We start from the raw sequence: 23450 nt of genomic DNA, 5'->3' as shown, positions 1-23450 counted from the left end.
TATTAGCCAAGTGGTAATTAAGGAGTGAACTTATTAATAATCTAAGATGGTAATGCAATAGGGACTAAATGCAACAAATTAAGCTATTATTACATGATGATCGAATATAGGGATTAACAAGCCTAGGTGTGAATCATCAACTCTAATACCACATGAAAGAGAATTGGCTATGGTAGAAATGCGGATATTCCTATCCGGAGATCCTCTAGGCTAGGAAGGAAGGTTGGCCGCCGACGTAGATGCTGGCCTATGTACTGAAGTTGTACGAGGCACCGGAGAACTTCCTGCACAGGTGGATGCTGGTGGTGGACAAGATTATTAAGAGGGCATTCAATGGGCCGTTCAGCATAAGGGTGTTTATAGGGAAGGCGGACGCAAATGCAGCCACATTGCTGAGCATACCCAACTTTGCAGGGCAGATGGAGGTGTTTGCAAGGGGTGCAAATTGCCAGGCGAGGCAGGGTATGAGGGAATCGCTAGATTTGACAAAGACGATGGTGAGGCTAGGACTGGCGACGACACCGGTTCTGAGCGGGGATCCGTTTGGCGACACGTCCACACCCTCCAATCCGTTCAAGAAGGCAGGGTCGCTCATGCTGGTGTTCGTGGACCTTCAAGGGCACCATTTGTATCCCTTCTTGGTCCTGGGCAATTGGGAGGGTCCCAAGGTGTCACTCTATTTCCAGCAGGGCGTTCCCCGAGAGAACATCAACGAGTATATGGTGGTTGATAACATCAACATTGCCGCCAACACTAGGCACAACTTTGAGCTCATCTCCCCCCAGCTCATTGTAGCGAGAGCCATCCAAGCCACCATATCATTAATCAATTTGTTGCACTGATCGATGCTATTGAACATATAGAGGTCGATCCCAGTGAGATAAGTAAGACGACGGCACACATCAGAAGGGAGACGGTCGGAGAAGAAGTTGGAGGGGAGATCCAGATTGATGGCTGGAGTTGCATTTGGAGAGGCTCGATGGGAAAGGCTCCCTTGCAAGTCCCGAATTCGGCAAGCGGAGGCTTCATTGGTGCTAGAATTGAACGCCCATGCAGAGAGCCATGCAGGGTTGAGGAGTAGACCTTGGGCCAGAGGTGATGTTCACTCACAAAGCGAGTGAAAGCTTCCATTCACTCGCTCTGGCATGGTTAGTGCTTTTTAGTTTGACTTGAGTTTTTTCGATTTGTGCGACTTTGTTCTCTTCGCCAAAGCCTTTTGCTGACAGGCTTCAGTGTGCTATCGTTTGCACTGGCGTGGACGTGTTTTATTTTATGATACGCCCTAGAAGGTGAGGAAAAGCATTAGCATTAGCTTTTTATTTTTTGATATGTGCATGATGTCACTGATCTGTTTTGTGCTCTAGTTGTTGGATCTGCATGTTCCTTTGCTAATAGATTTGGGTGTACTATGTTGCATTCCTGTTTGTGTGTGCAACTAGGAGAGAGAGCTCAGATGCGGTGCCAGGCTTCTCCGTAGAGACTGCGAATCTCTATGGCACACCCAAACATCTCTATTGTGCATCTCTACGGCCCAATTTTCTTCCCACCCTTGGTTTATCTAGCCGTGATTCACTTTCAATTTTCTATGTCTCGTTACCTCTAATAAGTAGCCAACCTAGGAAGTTAGGTTGTTTTTAAATGATCACTCTCTCCTCTCTCTATCTGTCTCTGCTCTTGCATTATCTCTCAGAAGCATAATTTCAAAATTTCTTTTATGCTATGGTCTATTTTCCATTTATTCTTTAATAAGTAGCCAACCTACGAAATTAGGTTATCCCCCAAAAGCATGTTTCTAAAACTCCTTTTATGATATGGTGTATTTTCTATTAACTCTTTGATAGGTAGACAACCAACAAAATTAGGTTTTTTAAAAAATGATCACTACAAAATCATTTTTCTAATCAAAATGATCTCTCTCTCTCTCTCTCTCTCTTAGTATTATTATTATTTTTGTTCTAGTTCTTTGTACCCAAGACATGGTATCAGATTCACTATTTTGTAACAGATTGGTCTCATAGGTCATTTTGATCTTTTGAAGACGTTAATATAACATTTCATTTCATTTGATTTCTCTCTCTCCATCTTTCCCCTCTTGTTGCATTCTATCTCCTAGAAGCGTATTTCTAAAAATCCTCTTATGATAAATCTTTTTGCCATTTAATGGTGATTTAATGTGGATTTTCTTGTTAGATGTTGGAAATACCATATATGTATATATATATATCATGGGGATATCAGCTTACGAAATAATGCCTTTTCAAAATGATTTTTCTTCTCTCTCACATTATGTCCCTCAGGTTTTCTTGTAGTCTACCCGAAAAACGTATCACTTAGATGTCCTATGATATGGTCAACTTTCCATTTAATATCTAATTATAGTTGAAATATGATGAGTTGTGTTGTCTCTTATTAGGTGGTGAAGTATCATCTATGTATGTACATAGGCCAACAGGCTCCATTATTCCATCTTGTCTTGCTTGCATCGGTAAATCCTTGTAGTCATTCATCCTTACCAACACCAAGCACGGCCATGTTCATTTTTAACTCTGCCTCTATTTAGAAAGAAACATGTGACCTGATGTTCATCAATAGCAATATAATTTAGGATATTTGTTTGTCATCCCATCCTCCTCTCACCTCAATGTCTTTTTCGTGTCGCAAGTTAACACTAGAGAGTTTTTTTTTGTTGTTAAGCATGCTGAATCCAAGGAATTGGCTCTGTTTGATCCTTAATAGATCTTGCGATGAATGCTTAGCTAACTTTTTTTAATCTTGTCTCCTTGATTTTAAGTTTCTTGTATCCTACACCTACAGTTTTGCTATGATGTAGATAGTGATACAAAGGTGAAAGATAACCTCTATGATGCATGCGAATCCAACAAGAGGTTGGGGGAGACACTCCCTTATTTTGTTTTGTTCCGAGTCGTTATGGAGTTGTAGGTAATTACCAACAATCATTTGTGTTATTCTGTGTGTCCTTAAAGTTCGAAAAAATCTATCTTGCTCTATCCCAAGTGAAAAAGCTATGCAGGACTTTGTGAAAGAAAGCCCTTTGATTGAATATTGCAGCTCTCACATTGCTTTAGTAAACGCCTTGCCAACACTTCTTATTTTTTAGATCTTTGAGACTATGTACTCTCGTTTTGCTTTGAAGGAAAAAGTCTTGGCTAAGTATGGGACTTAGAACTACACTCAGAATTTAACAAATAGATATCCACAATTCAACTCCACCACATTTGGGTGAGAAACCCAAGACCGAATTCCATGAGCGCCATAAAATTTTGCTTTTGGTGTGATCACTCATATTATTTCCAAAAAAAACACAACTTGAAAAGCCCCCCCCCCCCCCCCAAACGAGAGACACACACACACACAAAAGACGTGCATCCCCACCATCAATAACCCTACTTACCTCGCAGTGTATGAAATAAAAATTTATCAAATTTTTTGGACTTAACCTCTCTTCATACAACTCTTGTAGCTCTCTTTTGAATGCAATGACAATTACACGACACATTCCCTATCTTTTCATTTCATTCCCGCCTTCCTGTTAATCTCTTGTGGATTCCAAATATATTTCTGCGAGTTGACCTTGTGATTTTGTCACTTGTTAGGAGAAAGCAAAAATAAATGAATAATACCCTTAATTGCTTCTTTGCATCTGACTCAACGCCCATTGGCTTTGCCAAATTGTAGAGCTCTGTGCATGTCTAGACGCTTTCAAAGTTAACTAGAGAAAAATCAAAATCTTGGAGTGATCAGTCTTATCCTTCAAACATGGTTTTGTCAAGGGAGGCAAAGCATCTTCCCTTAAGGTAGCCCTACAAGGGGTTTGGGGAGAGCTTGGCAACCTAGGGAGGTGATTAGTCCTTAGGGCACACGCCAATGAGAAGGCATTCACAAGAAGATTTAGAAATTTTCTCATGTAGAAAAATGGAGTCTTTTTCAGTAATTTCATACAATGCATAACATCATGAGCTTCTGCTCGAGAGGCGCCACATACCTAGCTAAGTACGATTGGGGGCAGGGGACCACCGCCCCCCACTGGGCCAACGGTCCCCTACCGCCAATCGTACCTAGCTAGGTATACGGTGCCTCCCTCACAGAAGCTCATGATGTTGAGGTACATCACAATGTGGGAATTATTGTGAAAATTTGTCCAAAACTTCTTCTGATTGGGACGGGGCTTGACTTGGATAGCGAGCTGGGGACCTAGGGTTAGATGAGAGGGAACAAATCGATCCTCTATTTTACCAAGGCTAGTTCTTGATATGGACTTTGGCGATCTATCAAAGCTTTTAACCGTCTAGGGAATTCATTAAAAAACTAGTATGTGACCCGCGCGTTGCCGCGGCTACATGTGCGTCAATTGAAACAACCATTGTTCTCCTTCCTTTCACAGGGAGGTCAAATGTAGACAAATGCCTATGAATTTATGTGAGATTTTATAGTTCTTTAATACACGCGCGTTGCCGCGGCTACATGTGCGTCAATTGAAACAACCATTGTTCTCCTTCCTTTCACAGGGAGTTCAAATGTAGACAAATGCCTATGAATTTATGTGAGATTTTATAGTTCTTTAATACACTTGTGCATCAACGACCACTATAACTACTTTCTAGATGACAATGTATGACAACACACAAGGTCTAAGTGCCGCCCTCCACATTCACATCAACCAAGCACAAATCTATCTTTTGGATAAACAATATGTCTACCTTTTTGAGTGTAAGATCGAACAACTAATGAAGTGTAGTTACTCTCCACATTCTTGTGGATTGACCAAGGACAAATCTCCTTCTAGTTGGTCATGCCAAGCTCCAACATACTCCTCCTGATCATGGAAAGTGTGTCCCTCCCCCCCTACCCGCACACCCCCCTCCCCCCAATTGTCTCTATCTATGTGTGCGTGTGTTGAGTTCAAGAACTATCAAGTCAATTTGAGGTCTCTTGGGAATGAATTAAGTAATGGGCTCCCTTTGCATGATATCTTGTCTTAACATTCTATGTTACTCTCTAATGAGGCATCAAATTTGCGATTAGGCTAGAGACATCCCCCTCACACAATTGATATGGGACCCTGGTGAGTGGTAGTGGCCCTCTAAATAGACTAATAGAGAGCTAGTATCCTTCTTTGGATATAGTGTTTGCATTGAACGGCGAATTCTTTAGATGCATTAGCATTCCCTCTCACCATCCTTACCAATCAAGGCATTGGTTATGATAGCAACTCTCCCATGCTTCTCTCGTGTAGTTTTGATCTTGCATTTGGGGCATCATAGTGAACTAAATCATCAACTGCTATTTGTTGGCACTTGGGAGGCATGTACCAGCCATGACCCAACATGCCAACATTATACCACATAGTAGTAGAAGAAACTTTGCCATTGGTATGCACAACTGATTTGGTGAGCAATGTGTCGTTTGCTTCTCAAAGGCAGTATTCATGATGGGTGTGTGACATGGGGGTGATTGCATGGCTATAGCAACTTTGTCTTTATATGTGGATAAATTTCAAAATCTACAGGTTGGATTGCAGTCAATATAGCTAGCATGTACACTTGCATCTACCAAGACTCGTCACATGGATGTTGAGGTCTCTTGCAATTGACCATAAGCTGGTTAGTAACATAAAGCGCATATTGTTTGTTTGTGTACATTTGGGCACAATTGGCACCTTAAAATGTGAGGGCAATGAAAGCCAAAAAGTTCACTCAATCGTTTCTCTTTGCAAGAGTTTTAGGCATCATGCTAAAAGAAAGGGTGCGCTGCAAAACACACACACACATGGAGCACACATGCACGTTCTTCTTTGAGAGAGAAGATTTTATTATACCATTCACATGCTTTCCCTTACCCATATTTTATACCATAGCAGCCATTTGGCTTAGCTCCCATTCCCTTAAATGTGAGACAAAGCATTGAGGCATTACACAGAGGAGAGTCTCTTTTTGTACGCGAATTTTATCCGTTAAAAATTTGAGAGTGCGATACTCATACCCTACATGAGTGCTCAGCTTCTGATCATATCAAACTTGCTTTACCCACATTTTACGCCATACCATGGCCTACATAGATTTCTCTCCTAGACACCTCATGGATTCAACTTGAGTGGTGGCCACCCTTATATCGATGTTGTACTCAATCCCAAAAGTCAATTTGACCTTTAAGGATGATCTCTCTCTCTCTCTCTCTCTCTCTCTCTCTCTCTCTCTCTCTCTCTCTCTCTCTCTCGTTAACCTTTGAGGTCACTGTGATTGTTTCTATGATATTAAAAGTTATGTCCCCCTCTCCTTGTATAAGTATGTGAGCATGCAATCCCTTGAGTTCAAGAATCAACATTCATCGGCTAAATTTTTTAGGTCTCTTGTGATATTCTTCTTATTATTATTATTATTCTTCTTCTTCTTCTCTCTCTCTCTCTCTCTCTCTCTCTCTCTCTCTCTTCTAACTTGCTATGCAACATGACGACTTGTTGCCAACAATGTTTGGATTGGATAAGGTTTGCCTAAACTTAATAGCTGAGAGTCGAGATTAGTCAGTCTCAATATTAACAGGTCTCAAACCATGTTAGAAGGAAGAAAAAAGTCTCTCTCTCTCTCTCTCTCTCTCTCTCTCTTTGTGGCTTTATGTCTAGTTTGTAGTATTAAAATGAAGCATGGAGAGGCTAAGAGCAAGGTCGGGTGTACTAGCGAGCCTACTTTTTGCCCAATCACGAGCCGGCTCTTCTCTCTCTACCTATCTAATTGTGGTTGTTAAGAGCCTCGAAACGGGCATAACCTTTCACATGGTTGACTTTTAAGGCCCTCTCGGTTAGCAAGAACCTGCTCAAGATCTATCTCATCACTCAGTCAAATCAAGCATTTATCTTTGAAGCCATCGGTTTTCTTGACTTGCAAACAAAGCTGGAGGCCTATTTAGCCGTTCCAAAGTGACCAAGCTCTGTAAGCAAACTGACATGGAGGCAGTCCTACAATGGAGGCACATGCATGGAGGCAACACTATAATAAGAGACCGGAGTCATCATTTATAGGGGGAGGCAAAGGGCTCACATTAGGTATGCAACACCAAGGCCAATACCCTCAACTGGCAATGCTCATCTTCCAATGCAATCACATCAATGATTTGGAAAAATTATTTTTCAAACATACAAAATTTCTTTTCTTTAATTTTCCAAGAGGAAATTTAGAAAATTAGGTTTATTTTGCAGGTTTTTACACTATTTTTCTATAGTTTAGGGTGAAGTTTTTCCTTTTCCCCTTGCCTCAACCGGCATTTTTGAAATTGAAAACGGCATGATATTAAGCTGAGACACATTTTTCCCAAACACTGAATCGAAGACCCGCCTTGCACGACCATTGCCGTGAGCACTGTAGCAGCAGGCAATGCCATCTGTCCCCTTGCAAAACCCCTTTTTTCTTGCCTATGTCAAGAGTTCGAGATGTGAAAACTTGGGAAAGCTACAAAGCTTGGATGGTCATGTTGGAGCTCTCAACATTGTAGCATCTACTGACTGGCCTAAAAAAGATGAAGAAAGTGTGGAGATGGATGTGGGACTCTCTCTCTCTCTCTCTCTCTCTCTCTCTCTCTCTCTCTCTCTCTCTCTCTCTCTCTCTCTCTCGAGGTTCCATCCAATCACAAGTGGCATGAATGTGCTATGCGTCGTTTGGAAGCAGGAAAGAGAGCATATTATGCATTTGAGAACATGTGTAATGCGGGAAACATCAAGTGTTGGGTTCTCAAGAAGTATCTTTTTGATGCATTGGTGACACCGGTTCTTCTTTATGGAGTTGAAGTGTGGGGCGGGAGCATCTCAAAGTCTACTTGGAAAGAGTTTGAGAATGTCCAAAAGCGTTTTCTTACAAACTTTCTCCAAGTTAAGACACAAACACCATATATGCTCCTACTTCTTGAGTCGGGATCTCTTCCAATTGAGGTTATGGGCATGGAAAGGGTTGTGGAGTACATGATAAAGATGCGTCAAAACCCCTCACATCGACTTCCTACAATTGCATGGGAAGCAAGCAAAAAAGTTCAAAAGACGCATAAAAGCAAGATCTTGAGCACGGGATGGATGCAAGACATAAAGAAATGGTTTGGGAGATGGGATGCATTACACTTGCTACATGATGCTTCAATTGACTCTCAAGTGAATGAAGCTTTTCTACAACGCCAATGTATTACGGCTTGGGAGAAATCCGGTGGGTCACGATTCATACATTACACCACCTATATTGCCCCCAACTACAAAACCATGTTCTTCGCTGAGCGAGGAAACCGTACTCACACTTACATGCTTGAGCCTATTCCCTTGTCCGCGATACGCACTATCGCAGCAATTCGGCTTAGCTCCCATTTCCTTCGATGCGAGATAGGGCGTTGGGGCAATGGAGAAGAGTCAAATCGATTGTGCACATTATGCTCTATGCAAGTTCGAGAGTCTGAGTACCACACACTACTAGAGTGCTCAGCTTTTGATCACATCCGAACTTGCTTCTCTCACATTTTCAGCCATAACTTATACCTACACACTTTCCTCTCCCAGCCAAAGTGTGGGCTCTCCATTGTGACTCTCATCACTACAATTTTGGAGCATCGAGAGTCACTCATCAGCCATACACATACTACATCACATGTAACTTTGGTCCCATAGGTCATATTTGACCTCCGAGGACGATAATAAAATCTCTCTCTCTCTCTCTCTCTCTCTCTCTCTCTCTCTCTCTCTCTCTCTCTCTCTCTCTCTCTCTCTCTCTCTCTCGTGGTGTGGAGGGCCGCAGCTAGGCAAAAATGGAGCTCGTTGGGATCAAGGGTGGTGAACATGCAGTGGTAGAGCAGTAGGTGCTCACCAAGCGCTTGTGGCCAGTGGGACATGTATTGGATCCAAAATCTTAGCGTCATGGCCTGCAGAGGATTGAGGTTGTATAAGGATATGGGGCTCTTGCGGATGAGCTGTTGGCAACCAGGGGTGTTGATAGAGGAGACTACATGTGGTGGGTTGTGTTTAGGATCAAGTTTCGCAGGGGGGGGGGGGGGGGGGGGGGGGGGGGGGGGGGGGGGGGGGGGGGGGGGGGGTGGGGGGGGGGGGGGGGGGGGGGGGGGGGGTGGGGGGGGGGGGGGGGGGGGGGGGGGGGGACCGTTGCGTCCGAGCACTGTAGCAGCAGGCAATGCCATCTGTCCCCTTGCAGAACCCCTTTTTTCTTGCCTATCTCAGGAGTTCGAGATGTGAAAACTTGGAAAAGCTACAAAGCTTGGATGGTCACGTTGGAGCTCTCAACATTGTAGCATCTGCTGACTGGCCTAAAAAAAACGAAGAAAGTGTGGAGATGGATGTGGGACTCTCTCTCTCTCTCTCTCTCTCTCTCTCTCTCTCTCTCTCTCTCTCTCTCTCTCTCTCTCTCTCTCTCTCTCTCTCTCTCGTGGTGTGGAGGGCCGCAGCTAGGCAAAAATGGAGCTCGTTGGGATCAAGGGTGGTGAACATGCAGTGGTAGGGAGTAGGTGACTCACCAAGCGCTTGTGGCGAGTGGGACATGTATTGGATCCAGACTCTTGGCGTCGTGGCCAGCAGAGAATTGAGGTTGTATAAGGGTACAGGGTCGTGCGGATCAGCTGTTGGCAGCCAGGGTGTTGATAGAGGAGACTACATGTGGTGGGTTGTGTTCAAGCTCGAGTTTGGGCGCGCCGGGGGGGGGGATTCTCTATCAAGCTCTTAGGCCAATCAATGCACTCTCCCTCTCTCTTTCGTATAGAAATAGACATAGACACTACCTCAGCAAGACTGAATGGGATCGCCCCCCCCCCCCCCCCCCCCCCCCCCCTCCTCTCCCCCTCTCTCCCTCCTCTCTCTCTCTCTCCTCACCCACCTCCCCTCCCACACTCACACACACACACACACACCACACACACACACACACATAAACTGCAACAAATAACGAAGGTCTCTCTCTCTCTCTCTGACCTACGACACACACGACGATGCCGTAGAAAATGAAACATGATCTCTCTCTCTCTCAGACCTATGATCTCTCTCTCTCTCTCTCTCTCTCTCTCTCTCTCTCTCTCACACCTCACACACACACACACACACACCACACACACACACACACACACACACACACACACGCGTGCACGTTCAAGGCATACCAACTTATCCATGCGTGGCATAGCTCGCTGCTCATTATTTTTCCAAGCTGCGAAGTAGAGACACCCTTTACAAAAAATAAAAGTAATCACGCTTCAAAATTATAATGGCACCTACTCGGTCCGCGTCCTCTATTAAGCGGAATCTACTCAGATGCTCCTACGTCCGCGCAGCCTTCTCCTTGCAAAAAAAAAAACAAAGAAACTTGCTCGCGATGTTCAGTGTCTTATGCGCTACAGGTTTCCATCGCAGGGCCATGGCCTCCTCTGCATTTGGCATCGCCTCCTCTGCACCTGCACTCAGACGTCCGTATACTGCATCGCACTCAGTCTTGCTCATCCACATCTCCAGTTACTTTCGGCTTGCTCCTGGAGTGTTGGTGTCTTATTCAACCCAATCACAGCGATTGCCCCTCGACCCCCTCTCCTCCTTGCACATATCCACCTCCCCTGATTCCTGATTGCGGTGTTGCTCTTCATGCACTTCACTCTGCTCGGAAGCCAAGCCCCGCCTCCCTTTTCAGGTAGCTGGAGACTCCCCTCTATTATGTCGCTGACCTCGAGGCTGTGTGAGAAGCGACAGCAAAAATCTCTCTCTCTCTCTAAAAGAAATCAACGATTGGTATTTCAGTACCGCCATCTGTAAATGCCGAATTTTTTCGACTCTATTTCCAAAAGCGTCCCTTTCCCTTCCCACTCTAACCGTTTTGCTTTAGTTTTCCAAATGGAATCTTCCAATGATTCCCTCAAAACTATTGAATCCAAAATTGGACACGCCTACTTGAAGGTTGGAGTGAAACTCTATGGCCTTGCTGAAGAGTTTAAATAATATGATATATATATATAGTACTAAGTATTGTGACTTTTTTTACAGAACTGAGAAGTCAAAACTAAGTCTTTTCATTTTCTGCTATCAGAGTAGCTTACCCTTCACTTTTACTGTTTACATTTCAAACCAAATGACTTCTTACTTACCCTTCATTTTTACATTTCAAACCAAATGTTTCTTAAGGTTCTTGAAATGAAGGAGAGAGTGACACATGGATGCCCTCTTCTTCCTTGAAAATTTTAAGCTCAATTATATATAGTATAGATTTGAAGTTGAGAACACCTACAAAGTTTAGAGAAATTTAGTGCAAAAACCTTTAAACAAAGTCAACAGTTTACTTCGCCTTTCGTCGTTGTTAACTTGCCAAATTGCTAGCCACTCATCCTAGATTTTCTCCTTGTCGTGGATTCGTCAACTTGAGCTTACTCGCCTTTGTTCGTGATTGGCTATGGGACCAACTTCTCTCTCTCTCTCGCTCTCTCTCTCTCTCTCTCTCTCTCTCTCACACACACACACACACACACACACACACACACACACACACACACACACACACACACACAACACACACACACACACACATAGCCTTGGGTGCGCACACGGGCTCGCTCAGCTAGATTGGACTCTCTCACAATCGCATTGTAGATTGAGATTTGAGTGTCATACACACACATAGCCAGCTGTCAATCGCGTTGCTTCTCTCTCTCTCTCTCTCTCTCTCTCTCTCACACACACACACACACACACACACACACACACACACACACACACACATACACACAAAAACACATGAACACACCACACACACACAACATGGACATGAACACACACAAGTAGTTGTTGCGGGTCGATACTGGTCTGAGACCTTCAAGCGTCGAGATCGTCGAGTTGTAGTAATTTCATGGAGTTCCAAACGTGGACGGTTGTGCAAGTTACAGTGGAAGACATGTGGGAGGCCTCTCTTTGCTTGAAAAATTTAAGCTCCATTATATATGTAAGAATTACTTCAAAATTATTTCGATCAAGGAAAAAAATGGCACTCTCTTTGAGACCTCTCTCTCTCTCTCTCTCTCTCTCTCTCTCTCTCTCTCTCACACACACACACACACACACACACACACACACACATACATGCCTTTCCATTTTGGAGCTATTTGAGACTATTATTTGATGAAAATTAGGGTTTAATATATCATTAGCAAAATCTTAAACAGATTTCAAGATCGTCTTGAAGTAAATCGATAAAATTTTGATAGCATACATATGAGCACTTTCTTAAATTCTAAACTTTTATGGCCATTGGCTTTCCGAAAACAAAGTTGAGCCACCCTTCAATTGGCTTTAAAAAGAAAAAGGAAAGTCAAACCTTTTTTTTATTTACTTGAAATGTTAAAAGTTGAAAGGTTCATAGATTCCAACATTCCAAATTAAAAGAAATGAATCATTTTATAAGGTTTTCTCTTTAAGTGAATAAAAGCAGGGAGTTCCAAACTTCAAAGAAATGAGAAATTTTATAAAGTTTTCTCTTTTAGTGAAGCAGTGAGTGACACATGGAGGGTCTCCTCTTCCTTGAAAGTTTTAAGCTGCTTAGATGAGAAATTTTATAAAGTTTTCTTTTAAGTGAAGCAGAGAGTGACACATGGAGGGTATCCTCTTCCTTGAAAGTTTTAAACTGCTTCATATATAGTATAGACAAGGTCAGATGGGATAAGAGCCGCCACATCCTTTTGCCTTCTCGATGAAATGTGGCCTAGACTCTAAAAAGTAGAATAGTCGAGACTTAGTCAAATTGTTGAAGACTCTTAGAACCCTTTCTTTTTTGCCATACTCACAATTGTGAGTGGAGAGAATTTATATTAACGTGAAAAGAATACAACCGCCCCTCAAGCACTACATGTGCCTTGAGGTGTCAACAATTACGTAAGGGGCTTGAATACAGCCACAACAAAAACCAAAACAGAGGTGCTACGAGAAGCCTAGGCTACTCGGTGCAAGGTGTCACTCTTTATCTTTACCGATTGTCCCTCTTTTGGCTCCTACAACATGAATGAGCTCCGTCTCCGTGCTCATACGACAATATCAGCAAAATGAGCCACAACCATTTTAGCCTCAAACAACCTAATGTTCCTAGACTTCCAGACTTGATTAAGGTTAAAAAAACTGGTGATTTGAGTGCAAACCAAAACGTTGGCTAAAGTCTACAAATGGGTACTGAAGACATGGAAGATTATCTTCTGTACACGTGACCTAATCAATGAGAGGTTCTTACAACCCATTTACAAGCTAGTCTATTTGCAAGCATGTGAATGTGTGCCTGTGTAAGAGGAAGAAAGTGGAGTAACCTTTCAAGGCCCAATGCCTTGAGAAAAGCAAAGTCGTGAGTTTGAGTCTGGTGGATAGATCATGGAGGTCTATTGTTTGATAGATCTCTTGGGACTCGCTGTCTTCGACGCCAACACTGTTTCCCTTTCTTTTACAGAGAGTGGTTTTTGATAGGGCTTGCTCACATGCATGCCATGATACGCAAACTTGATGAATTTTTGAAGAAGGTGTGCGTATTTTTAGATTATCCCAAATTTTAAAATTGAGCGGCAAGATTTTTTCATGAGTGAGCCTCCCCTTTAAGTGCCACGGGGTCCCAACCATGGATCAATGGTCTCAAGTTCAAGATCAATATGGACCATCGATCTACTAAAATTAAACTCGGGATCCCGAGTTTAGATTTTTCAAAATTAATCTCGGGATCCCAAGTTTAGGTTTTATCCGCCAAGCGGGGCCTAATCTCGGGATGCCCACGCTTCCCCAATAGGGATTTGAACCCTTACCACTAGCTTGACAGTCTGGGGCCTTAACCATCACACCCGAGTGCGCTTTATTGAAATAAATGTGTTTTTCCATAAAGTTAAACGTAAAACAATAGATTTCAACATGAAAACTAAACTTGGGATCCCGGTTTAGTTTTTGTGGACCCTACCATAAAAACTAAACTCGGGATCTCGAGTTTAGTTTTTACGCATCGACGGCCGAGATCTGCAAGCGGTCTTGATTTTGCACAAGAGCCATTGATTCCATGGTTGGGACCCCGTGGCACTTAAAGCTGAGGGTGGGCGAGTACATGATTCGTGAATCTGGATTGTGTTGATTATTCCATTGTTGACGTGTAAAAAGTTGCTCTTATTACGAGAGCATTCTCGCGCAGCTCAACCATTGCAAGAAACTTCACAACTTCAATTAGACGAAGACCGGAGCGGACAGTTGAATGCCTTTGCATAATCATCCAACACATGGACAAATCGTTGTCATGTGTCACAGAACTTGGATGCCGATTGAGGAAAGGCCTTGAAGGAAATTTGTTTGAGAGGTGCATTTTGAGTCAATTACATGTTTATTCTTTGGCCCTTTATCCATGAATATGCATGTTTGGCAGCTCGCATATGCTACAAGTAGGTATCTCCCAATTATTTTTAATAGGGTATTGAGGAGAATCAACTCTCCTCCTATGCAAGTGGTGGTATGTTTGTATGCAACAATGTCGTTAATTTCCTAGAGGCATGTGCAAGAGCTCTCTCCCCCTCTCTCTCTCTCTCTCTCTCTCAAAGTTTTGGACAAATTCTCACAATAGTTTACACATTGTGACTTACCTCAACATCATGAGCTTCTCCGAGGGAGGCATCGCATACCTAGCTAGGTACGATTTGGGGGAGGGGGTCCGGCGGTCCCCTGCCCCTAATCGTACCTAGCTAGGTACGCGGTGCCTCTTGAGCAGAAGCTCATGATGTTATGCATTTGTATGAAAAACACTGAAAAAGAATCCATTTTTCTACATGAGAAAGATTTTAAATCTTCTTCTTCTCTCTCTCTCTCTCTCTCTCTCTCTCTCTCTCTCTCTCTCCACAAAGTTGTGCATGCACAAAAGGAGGATGCATATTGCACATAATGTACTCATTCCTAACAAGCAAAGGGGGAAGCTTGCGTGTCTTGAAAAAGAACCTTCTCAAGGGATTGAGTTGAGTAAAGCTCTTGAACCTTCTCAAGGGATGCCAAATGTGGTGTCCTCACTAGCAAACACATTTCTTGGCGAGCTTACTATGTAAGATGTCTTTTTTATTGGTTTCTTGTAGCTCCTAGTGATCTCTTTAGGTAATGGGGATGGGACCAAGTGAGGGCGAAGATGGGAGAAGACACAAGAAGTTTTGGACAAATTCTTACAATATTTCCCACATTGCGACTTACGTCAACATCATGAGCTTTTGTATTCAAAGAGGAGAATGACCAATATCTATCAACATTCGTTTAAGCCAAATGAGCTCACGAGCTGCAAAAAGTGATGCGGAAACATATTCAAACTTGGTCAAGTAGAAATTGCAACACAATGTTGTTTCTTGCTAGGCAAAGAAATAAAACAACCATTATTGAAGAAGCAATTTTCACTCGTAGATCTCATAGAGAAATGTGAGCTGGCCCAATCGACATCTGTATAGTCCAAAAGAGTGAGAGATGGCATAGAGTCTGATGTCAAATGTCGTTTGATAAACCAAAGAAAATTCTATAATGCCTTTCAAGTATCTCAACACGCGCTTTACTGTAGACCAATGCTTAAGAGAAAGAGATGCAAGATGTTGTCCAAGGTAGCCAACAAAAAACAAAATATTAGGACGAGTGTTAAGACCAACAAACTGAAGACATCCAGCCAGATTAGCATAAGGCTGATTCGTAACAAGTGGACCACCATTGTCAGAAGTGTTTTTTATAGAACTTGCAAGACAAGGAGTATTAATTGTATGTGCAGATTCCAAACCGAACATTACCCGATGGGGGGTCGGTGGTCCCCTGCCCCCAATCGTACCTAGCTAGGTATGCGGTGCCTCTCGAGCAGAAGCTCATGATGTTATGCACTATATGAAAAACACTGAGAAAGACTCCATTTTCCTACATGAGAACATTTCTAAATCTTCTTGTGAGAGGAAAGGCAAAGGCAACATGGAGCAATACACCCTTCTCAATAAGAACATGTTGCATCATATAAACCGCATAGTGAGTATTCCCCATCCAATTTTTTCCTCAACAGGTAACACGTGGATAAAAATCATTGTTGCTAGCCATGGCTAGTGAGTGCACCTCATGCAAAAGTTCCCTTTATAGAGGAAAATTGCACAAAACCTACATTTGCAATGTAGGACAACACAACCCATATAAATGTGCCTCTAATCTTTTTCCGGTTTCTTTTTATGGGAATCACCAAAGATGCTTGTGTAAGAGTTAGGTAAACTAAGTGGAAAAGGGGGAGGCAAGGAAGGGGGACGGAGGATGGGAATGGCACGTGGTGAGATAGAGAGAGGAAAAGAGGATTTTTTTTCGAGAGCAATCGTGATTGCAGAGGCGGTCGAGCGCAGCTGTCGGCCAAGGCGCACGAAGCCTGGAGGGCGCAGAGAGAGAGAGAGAGAGAGAGAGAGAGAGAGAGAGAGAGATGTCAGAAATGCAAGCACAAGCATGGAGGTCGAGGGAGAAATTTTGCTGTTGCAGGCTGGCGATGTTGCGGCCGGTGGGTTGTATAAGAGGGTAGGCTCTATCTCTCCATCTCTCTCCCTCATCCATCTGCAGGAGATGGTGGGTAGGCACAGGGGCAAGTGAGGCGAAGGGGGATGGATCGGTGGCAGAGCAGGGAGATGATGGCGATGCCCTAAGTCGAGAGCCTTGGAGCTGAGCAGGATGCAGAGTTCGTCTCCTCGAAAATTTCGTGCTGCTAAACGCTCAGGGTGCTGTGGCTACTAGCGAGGCAAAACCTCTGTCTAAATCTCTATCCTTCGTTTCTGTTGAACAACAGACGAAAGAGAGGCTCCAATTATGTGGCAGATAGGAGCATCACAACGATGTCTCTGCGGGGTTGCAAGAATGCACAGCATTGGGTGGGGGGGCCGGAAGGGACATAGCGTGTGGATCGCCTCCGAGTGAGTGCTGAGTTTTAAAAATTTAGGAGTCAAAGGAATCTTCGGAGAAAATTAATTAATGGATGCATTGTCACTTTTGCAAACGTAGCGGCTTCAAAAACCTTGAACAAAAGGATGAAATTGCCTATAAAATGTTCCTCTATTGAAAATGAAGGTCAAAATGATCCCAACAAACACCAAAAATTATTATAATAAGAGAAGTCACATACCAAGAGGGGGCTAGCAATGTTTCTCAAGGTGATCTAGGTGATGAAGATTTCTCTTATACAACTATCTATACTATATATATGAAGCAGCTTAAAATTTTCAAAGAAGGAGAGACCCTCCATGTGTCACATTCTACTTCATTTCAAAAAGAACCTTTAAAAAAAATTTAATTGAAAATGAAAAAGTGAAGGGTAAGTATGTCATCCCAATCTCTGTAGCACACATTAATCAGAATCCAGGTAGATTCGATCTGTTTGACCTTGGCCTCAAATCGAAAACAACGATGCATTGCGACGTGGCGCTCGCCAACGTGGCCAAATCGCAGCAACTGGCAGACCTCACATTTTTTTAGTATGTTGGAACGTCGTGATGTTGGGTTTGTGGCACTCCTTCGGAGGACTGAGGAGACTTGGTCAGTACAGTCTTCCTTCTGCGCTGTGTGATACATTGGAGTGCGATTGTGTCTGCGTATTAGCTGTGTCAAGTATTGTTGTGGTGCAGTGCCAGTCGCCTGAATTTGGTTAGTTTGGTAGTGCGATCGAGATGACCATGCACTGGTTACAATGTTTCGTGTGTATTAGGTTTTGCTTGGCACGGTAGTGGGACGCAGATGAGTGTGGAAGGGAGTTGACCATGCACTGGTTAGAGAGTTCTGTCCGTATTAGGTTGTGTGAAGCACGGTTTTGCTGCAGGCCTAGTCTCCTGGTTCTGCTTAGTTTGGTAGTCCGATGGTTACAACGTTTCGTCTGTGTTAGCTTCTGTGAAGGACTGTTTTGGTGCAGCCCTAGTCGGCTGCTTGCTGTTTAGACAACAAATACTCATGTGATGTTGTTTTCTTGCTTCTTGGTGGTACACATAGCAGCAATACAATCTACTTGCAATGCCTAGGTTGAAATCCGAAGCACTGTTTTGGTGCAGCCCTAGTCGGCTGCTTGCTGGTTAGACAGCAAATACTCATGTGCTGTTGTTTTCTTGCTTCTTAGTGGTACACACAGGAGCAGTACAATCTACTTGCAATGCCTAGGTTGAAATCCGAAGCACGGGCAAAGGGGAAGCAAGATGAAAGTGTTGTTCCAAAAAGGGAAAAGCGCGTGAAAGTGCAACGACCGGTTGGTAGACGACCGAAAGCTACTAGCAAAGTGATGGAGATTAGTGTCACTGTCTCTGTGGGGGGGGGGGGGGGGGGGGGGGGGGGGGGGGGGTGTGATATAGATGTTAACTTGTTGCAGCGCATGCAATCATTTCTTGAAAATGAAGCACTTGCTGGGTTGTGCGTAGTAGAGAGGGGAGGTTCTCTTTGCCATTTGCACTTTCAAATGGTTGTATGTTTGTGGACGTCGTCACTGGTTGCAGTGAACAAGAAGATCAAAGGTTATTTAGGTTGGGATAAAGAAACGCCTGCATGTGGGATGGTCTTGTGCCGAGGATTGAAGCAGCAGAAGCTACACACTTTTGAGGGAATGGTGGGATATTGTTTGAAGGAAAGCGGTGAGGTCTACTTTCAAAAAGTGATGCACAATATCACTGTCGATGATGTAAACAAAGGGATAGAGCTATATTGCCTGTATGGTGCGGACGAAGTTAAAAACAAGGTTTGCTTAGCACCGGCGAATATCTTTGATAGAGCACTAATGTTCTTGAAGTACAAGATGCGCCACCCAGCTGGGAATGATTTCCTATCAACGCTGCATAGCATGGTGAAGACAGGGAGATACTATCCATCGTCTTCATGGATAACTCCATACCAAGGACGAGGGATGCAACTAAGGAAGATAAAAGCGCTTTGGCGTTGTATGGTGCACCCGAGCACTGCTACCTATCAAGATGTTGTCATTATCTTTGTCAACGATGAAATGTACGCAACAACGCATCCGCGATCAGATTGGTTCTTGTCACGTTGGCAAGAAAGAGAAAGGTAATCCGTCAACTTTGCATTCTTGGAAACTCAAGTAGTATCTCATTGTCGATCTGTCTAACAGCCCAAGATGTGCGATCATTGATGATTGTGACACTGATGTCGACTTGGGAAGTACAAACATAGCAGATGCAGAGATAGGCGACGAGTATATCCCATTGGTGCATGGAATTTGTGTTACAACAGTTGCTTAGACATGTATTGCTTGTTGCTATGATGTTGGTTCTGTATATTTTTGATCAAAATCTGTCTATAACTTTGTATATTATATCTTGCAGACAAAAAAATGGATGACGTAGGCAAAATGAAGCAGTCTTGCAAGAGGAAACACAAGCAGATGAAGACCTACGGATAGATAGAATTGAGGATGCATTAGTTGCAATCTTGAAAGAGTTCCTTGGAGATCGAACAACAAACCAACCATCTTTACGAGCAGTGCTACTTGAAGCAATCGAAACTATCAAAGAAACTGTCAATACCTACAACGTCAATGTCGCTGATGTGCAAGCCACAAAATTGGAGGAACAAATCTTTTTGTTGCGTAAAGAGGTTAATGTTTTCAAGACACAACTAAACCGCCTAAGTGCAATTGCGTTAAGGATGTCAAATGTGCTCACTAGGCACACTATGTAATAGCTGTTTTGCTGGGATATTGATTTTTGGTGCAACAGACAGTTTCTACACGACGGCTATATTGTATTTTACTGGCTCAAATAAACAGTTTGTACAGGAATTTTTGTGTTTACTTGGTTGTTTAGTTATCTTCTCTTCCATGCATGGACAGTGAATCTATTCTCTGTCATTCTCCTCTCGCAGACTTGAACTGATCTTCTCTTCCATGCATGGACAGTGAATCCATTCTCTGTCATTCTCCTCTCACAGATTGAACTGCACCCATGCATTCTCTATAATGTGAATGAAGCAAACTCTGTCCTTTTGTCTCCTGACACGCAGTTGCACTTCACTAACAGCACACACAGTTGTATTTTCTGCGACCTCAATGAACCACAGCGTTTGTGTCTATGTGCTGACACACAGTTGGAGGACTGCAGCGCTGGAATAAAAACAGGGCATCGTCCTGTCTGCTCTGACAGATTTGCGTGCGTGAAACGGACCCACCGATAGTTTTGCTTCTGGCGAGAATTTCGGCGGCATTAGCGCGGCGAATATGGCACGTTAATAAATTACTGTGCACACATCGAGACCCAGTAAGTCCATATAAGGGTAAGTACTAGGATGGTAGAAAATGAAAAGACTTGAGGGAGTCTTGGCATTGGAAAGTCAAAAAGTTAGCGCTCAAACTAAATTTATAATAATTAAAGAATATAGTTTTTGGGAGGTCATTTCACTGAAGCTCTCAATTTCAAGATTGACGTACTACTAGTGGCTCTACTTTGAATTTTCATTACATAGAATCTTCCCAAGATGCTTTAGCATCTCCAATTAGCATCTCCTTGCAGCTCACGATTTAAAATCAATCCCAATGGGTAGGATTTGACCTCGTCACATAGAGATGTATAAAGCTCAACCTTAACCACTAGGCTATATGCTTGCGTTGCCCTATGGGGTCCTTTTCAACGTTAAAAAAAAAACATAACCCCCCCCCCCCCCCCCCCGCCCCCCCCCCCCAGCCGCCCCCTTCTCCTTGGCCTTTTTTCCCCACCCTTCCCTTTTCCTTTCTCCCCCCCCCCCCCAAAAAAAAAAACTAATTAATGGCTTTCCCTAAAAAAGTAGTTTTGGGCATCTACTTACTTTTATTTTTAAAAATCATTTGAAGAGTGGCTTTCCTTTACATTTTGAAGGCCATAAAGAAATTTTCTCCATGTGTTGTTGAGTGGACCTTCTATGTCGTAAATTATCTTTGACTTTGATGTTCGAAGCTCAAAAGCTAGATGCATGTATTCGTGTGTGTGTGTGTGTGTGTGTGTGTGTGTGTGTGTGTGTGTGTGTGTGTGTGTGTGAGAGAGAGAGAGAGAGAGAGAGAGAGAGAGAGAGAGAGACCCATTCTCTTGATGTGTATGAATATAAGAGACAAAGTCGACGTGCCATTCCCCAAGGTGTTGGCGCATTGCACGAAGGCTTTTCACATTTTCATTGCATTAGTGAAGTACATTGAGCTTGACAATTCAATGATAGGAGCAACCATTTGTTATGGATGTCCTACACACATTGTGTGTGTGTGTGTGTGTGTGTGTGTGAGAGAGAGAGAGAGAGAGAGAGAGAGAGAGAGAGGGCTCTCACACCGGCACTAAAGAGAGGGGGGAGAGAGAATAAGCTTTGGTTTTACAATCAACAAAATCGACAAAGCGATAATCGACGAAATCCACAATTGAAAATCAAAAATAAAAAATCTACATCGACATCTACGAAATTGAGAATAGAAAAAATTGAGAGTTAAAGCAATTTGGAAAGTTCAATTTGACAAATCCAAGGCAGAAGATGCGCAAGCCCAAAGTAGGAGGAGACCTTAACAAACGACAAAGGTGGATGATGGGAAGATGTAGACCTTGGCATATCCTTTGCAGAGGGGTCTCCAACCAATACAACATATTCACATTGTGACCCAAAACATACCCAAACATTTTTGCAAGTACAGTATATTTCTATCAAGGACCTATCTTCCTTCTTGGCAAGCCTCTTCCTCCTGCTTGATAAAATTCATTCACAATTAAAGATAAATCTCAAAAATTTAGATGGGATTATACTAAGCCTAAGTTTTTTCCTCCAATCGTTATGGGTGTCCTAACATTCAAATTAAATCTTACGAGTGTGGCCCTTCCTCTGGATGGAGAGAGAGAGAGAGAGAGAGAGAGAGAGAGAGAGAGAGAGAGAGACCATTTTTTGGCACCCAATCCACTCTCTTTCTTTCTTTGCATTGGTCTCCCCCGTCCCCCCTTCCAAGCCCTTTCCTTATGTCACCCCGCAATGGCCTTCAAGGTGCATTAGATATGGTTGAGAAATTTGTAGATGGGATTATACTAAACCTAGGTTTGTCTTGAGTACTGGGGTACACAATAGATTTTTGATATTATTCAATAGTCCATTATCTATACTCTTTATTATGGACTTTGAAAAATTAGAGGAAGGAGAGGGCCTCCACATTCATCATGCCATCGTGTCGAGGGACAACATGAGAGGTCGTCGGTACTGACCTAGTCACGCTGTCACGGACATCCGATTTGTGTGAGTGACAGCAGGCCTCTGACAAATGAGAGTATGGCTTCTCTCTGAACCGTGGGTGTGAAGCCCGCTCAGCTATGGCGTTCCCTGCTCCTCCTGCTGCTCTTCGTGCATCTCCCTGAGCCACGAATGTGAAGCCCGCTCAGCTATGGCGTCGGGATTCCCTACTCCTGCTGCTGCTTCTCCTTCGGCTTCGTCCTTCTGGTGCCATCGTCCAACTCTCTCTCTCTCTCTCTCTCTCTCTCTCTCTCTCTCTCTCTCTCTCTCTCTCGTTTTTGATCTTCTATTAATGATTCATACAGTTAACTTTGCAGAGGTAGACAATACTGAATGAGCTGCTCGCAAAGGCAAATTAGCCACACACGAAGGAAAAGAAACTATTGATCATCTGAAAGCTTGTACGCATGAGATTATACCCAGGCCGGAGCTCCTCTTCGATATGGCGAGGGTCCAAGCTTCCGAGGGCCAGGCATTGGATGGCCAGAGCTCCTTCTTGACGTGGTCTCTCTCTCTCTCTCTCTCTCTCTCTCTCTCTCTCTCTCACACACACACACACACACACACACACACCTGTTCTGCCTCAGGTAGCACTGACCGAAAAGCAACTTCTCTCTCTCTCTCTCTCTCTCTCTCTCTCTCTCTCTCTCTCTCTCTCTCTCTCTCTCTCTCGCACAGTTGCAGGTTGGTGCAAGGAACACTGCCGGAGCATTCTCCTTTCGCCACGTGTCTGGGGAAGGGAGCCGGAATCCCTTCCCCCATTATAATTAGTATAGATATAACCATATAGAAATTACAAGTGCATAAGATCATATTAGAAGATAATCTCATTCATGACTTTGCCACTTTTGTGCAAGTTGCTCATGAAGTATGATTGCCTACAACTCGTCGATTATGTTCCAAGATTTTGAAACAGAGATGACATGCTTCTCGTTGAGCTCTTGGATAGTGCGAAAGTCCTTTTCATTCGCTGGCAATGAAGCACTCAAGGCATCATGGTCAAAGCTACACCCGCATCTCTAGGTTGTCGAAGGTCATGTTGATGTCAAATACAATGTGTTGCGAGAAGAGAGAGAGAGAGAGAGAGAGAGAGAGAGAGAGAGCAGTTGAGTGTGAAAGTGTTAACCCTCACGGCTCACGGACACCCTATCACCTACGACGGATGTTGTATTATTTACTTGGTAGAGTCAGGTACCGGGCTTGTCGGTCCAATAGAAAAAGGGTAAGAGTGATC

General features: G+C 43.5%; 1 protein-coding gene across 1 annotated transcript; it reads left to right on the top strand.

Moving 5' to 3' along the window:
- Positions 1-239: 239 nt before the first annotated feature.
- LOC147420751 (uncharacterized) lies at positions 240-842 on the top strand. The gene has a single exon (XM_086504580.1). The coding sequence runs from the start codon at positions 240-242 to the stop codon at positions 840-842; it is 603 nt and encodes a 200-aa protein (XP_086360706.1).
- Positions 843-23450: the final 22608 nt, after the last annotated feature.

Source organism: Adiantum capillus-veneris, chromosome 28 (assembly GCF_014529385.1).
Source record: "Adiantum capillus-veneris isolate H3 chromosome 28, ASM1452938v2, whole genome shotgun sequence".
In the NCBI taxonomy this organism is placed as follows: Eukaryota; Viridiplantae; Streptophyta; class Polypodiopsida; order Polypodiales; family Pteridaceae; genus Adiantum; species Adiantum capillus-veneris.
Note: the sequence above shows the minus strand (reverse complement) of the source record. Positions and strands in the feature narration are given on the sequence as shown.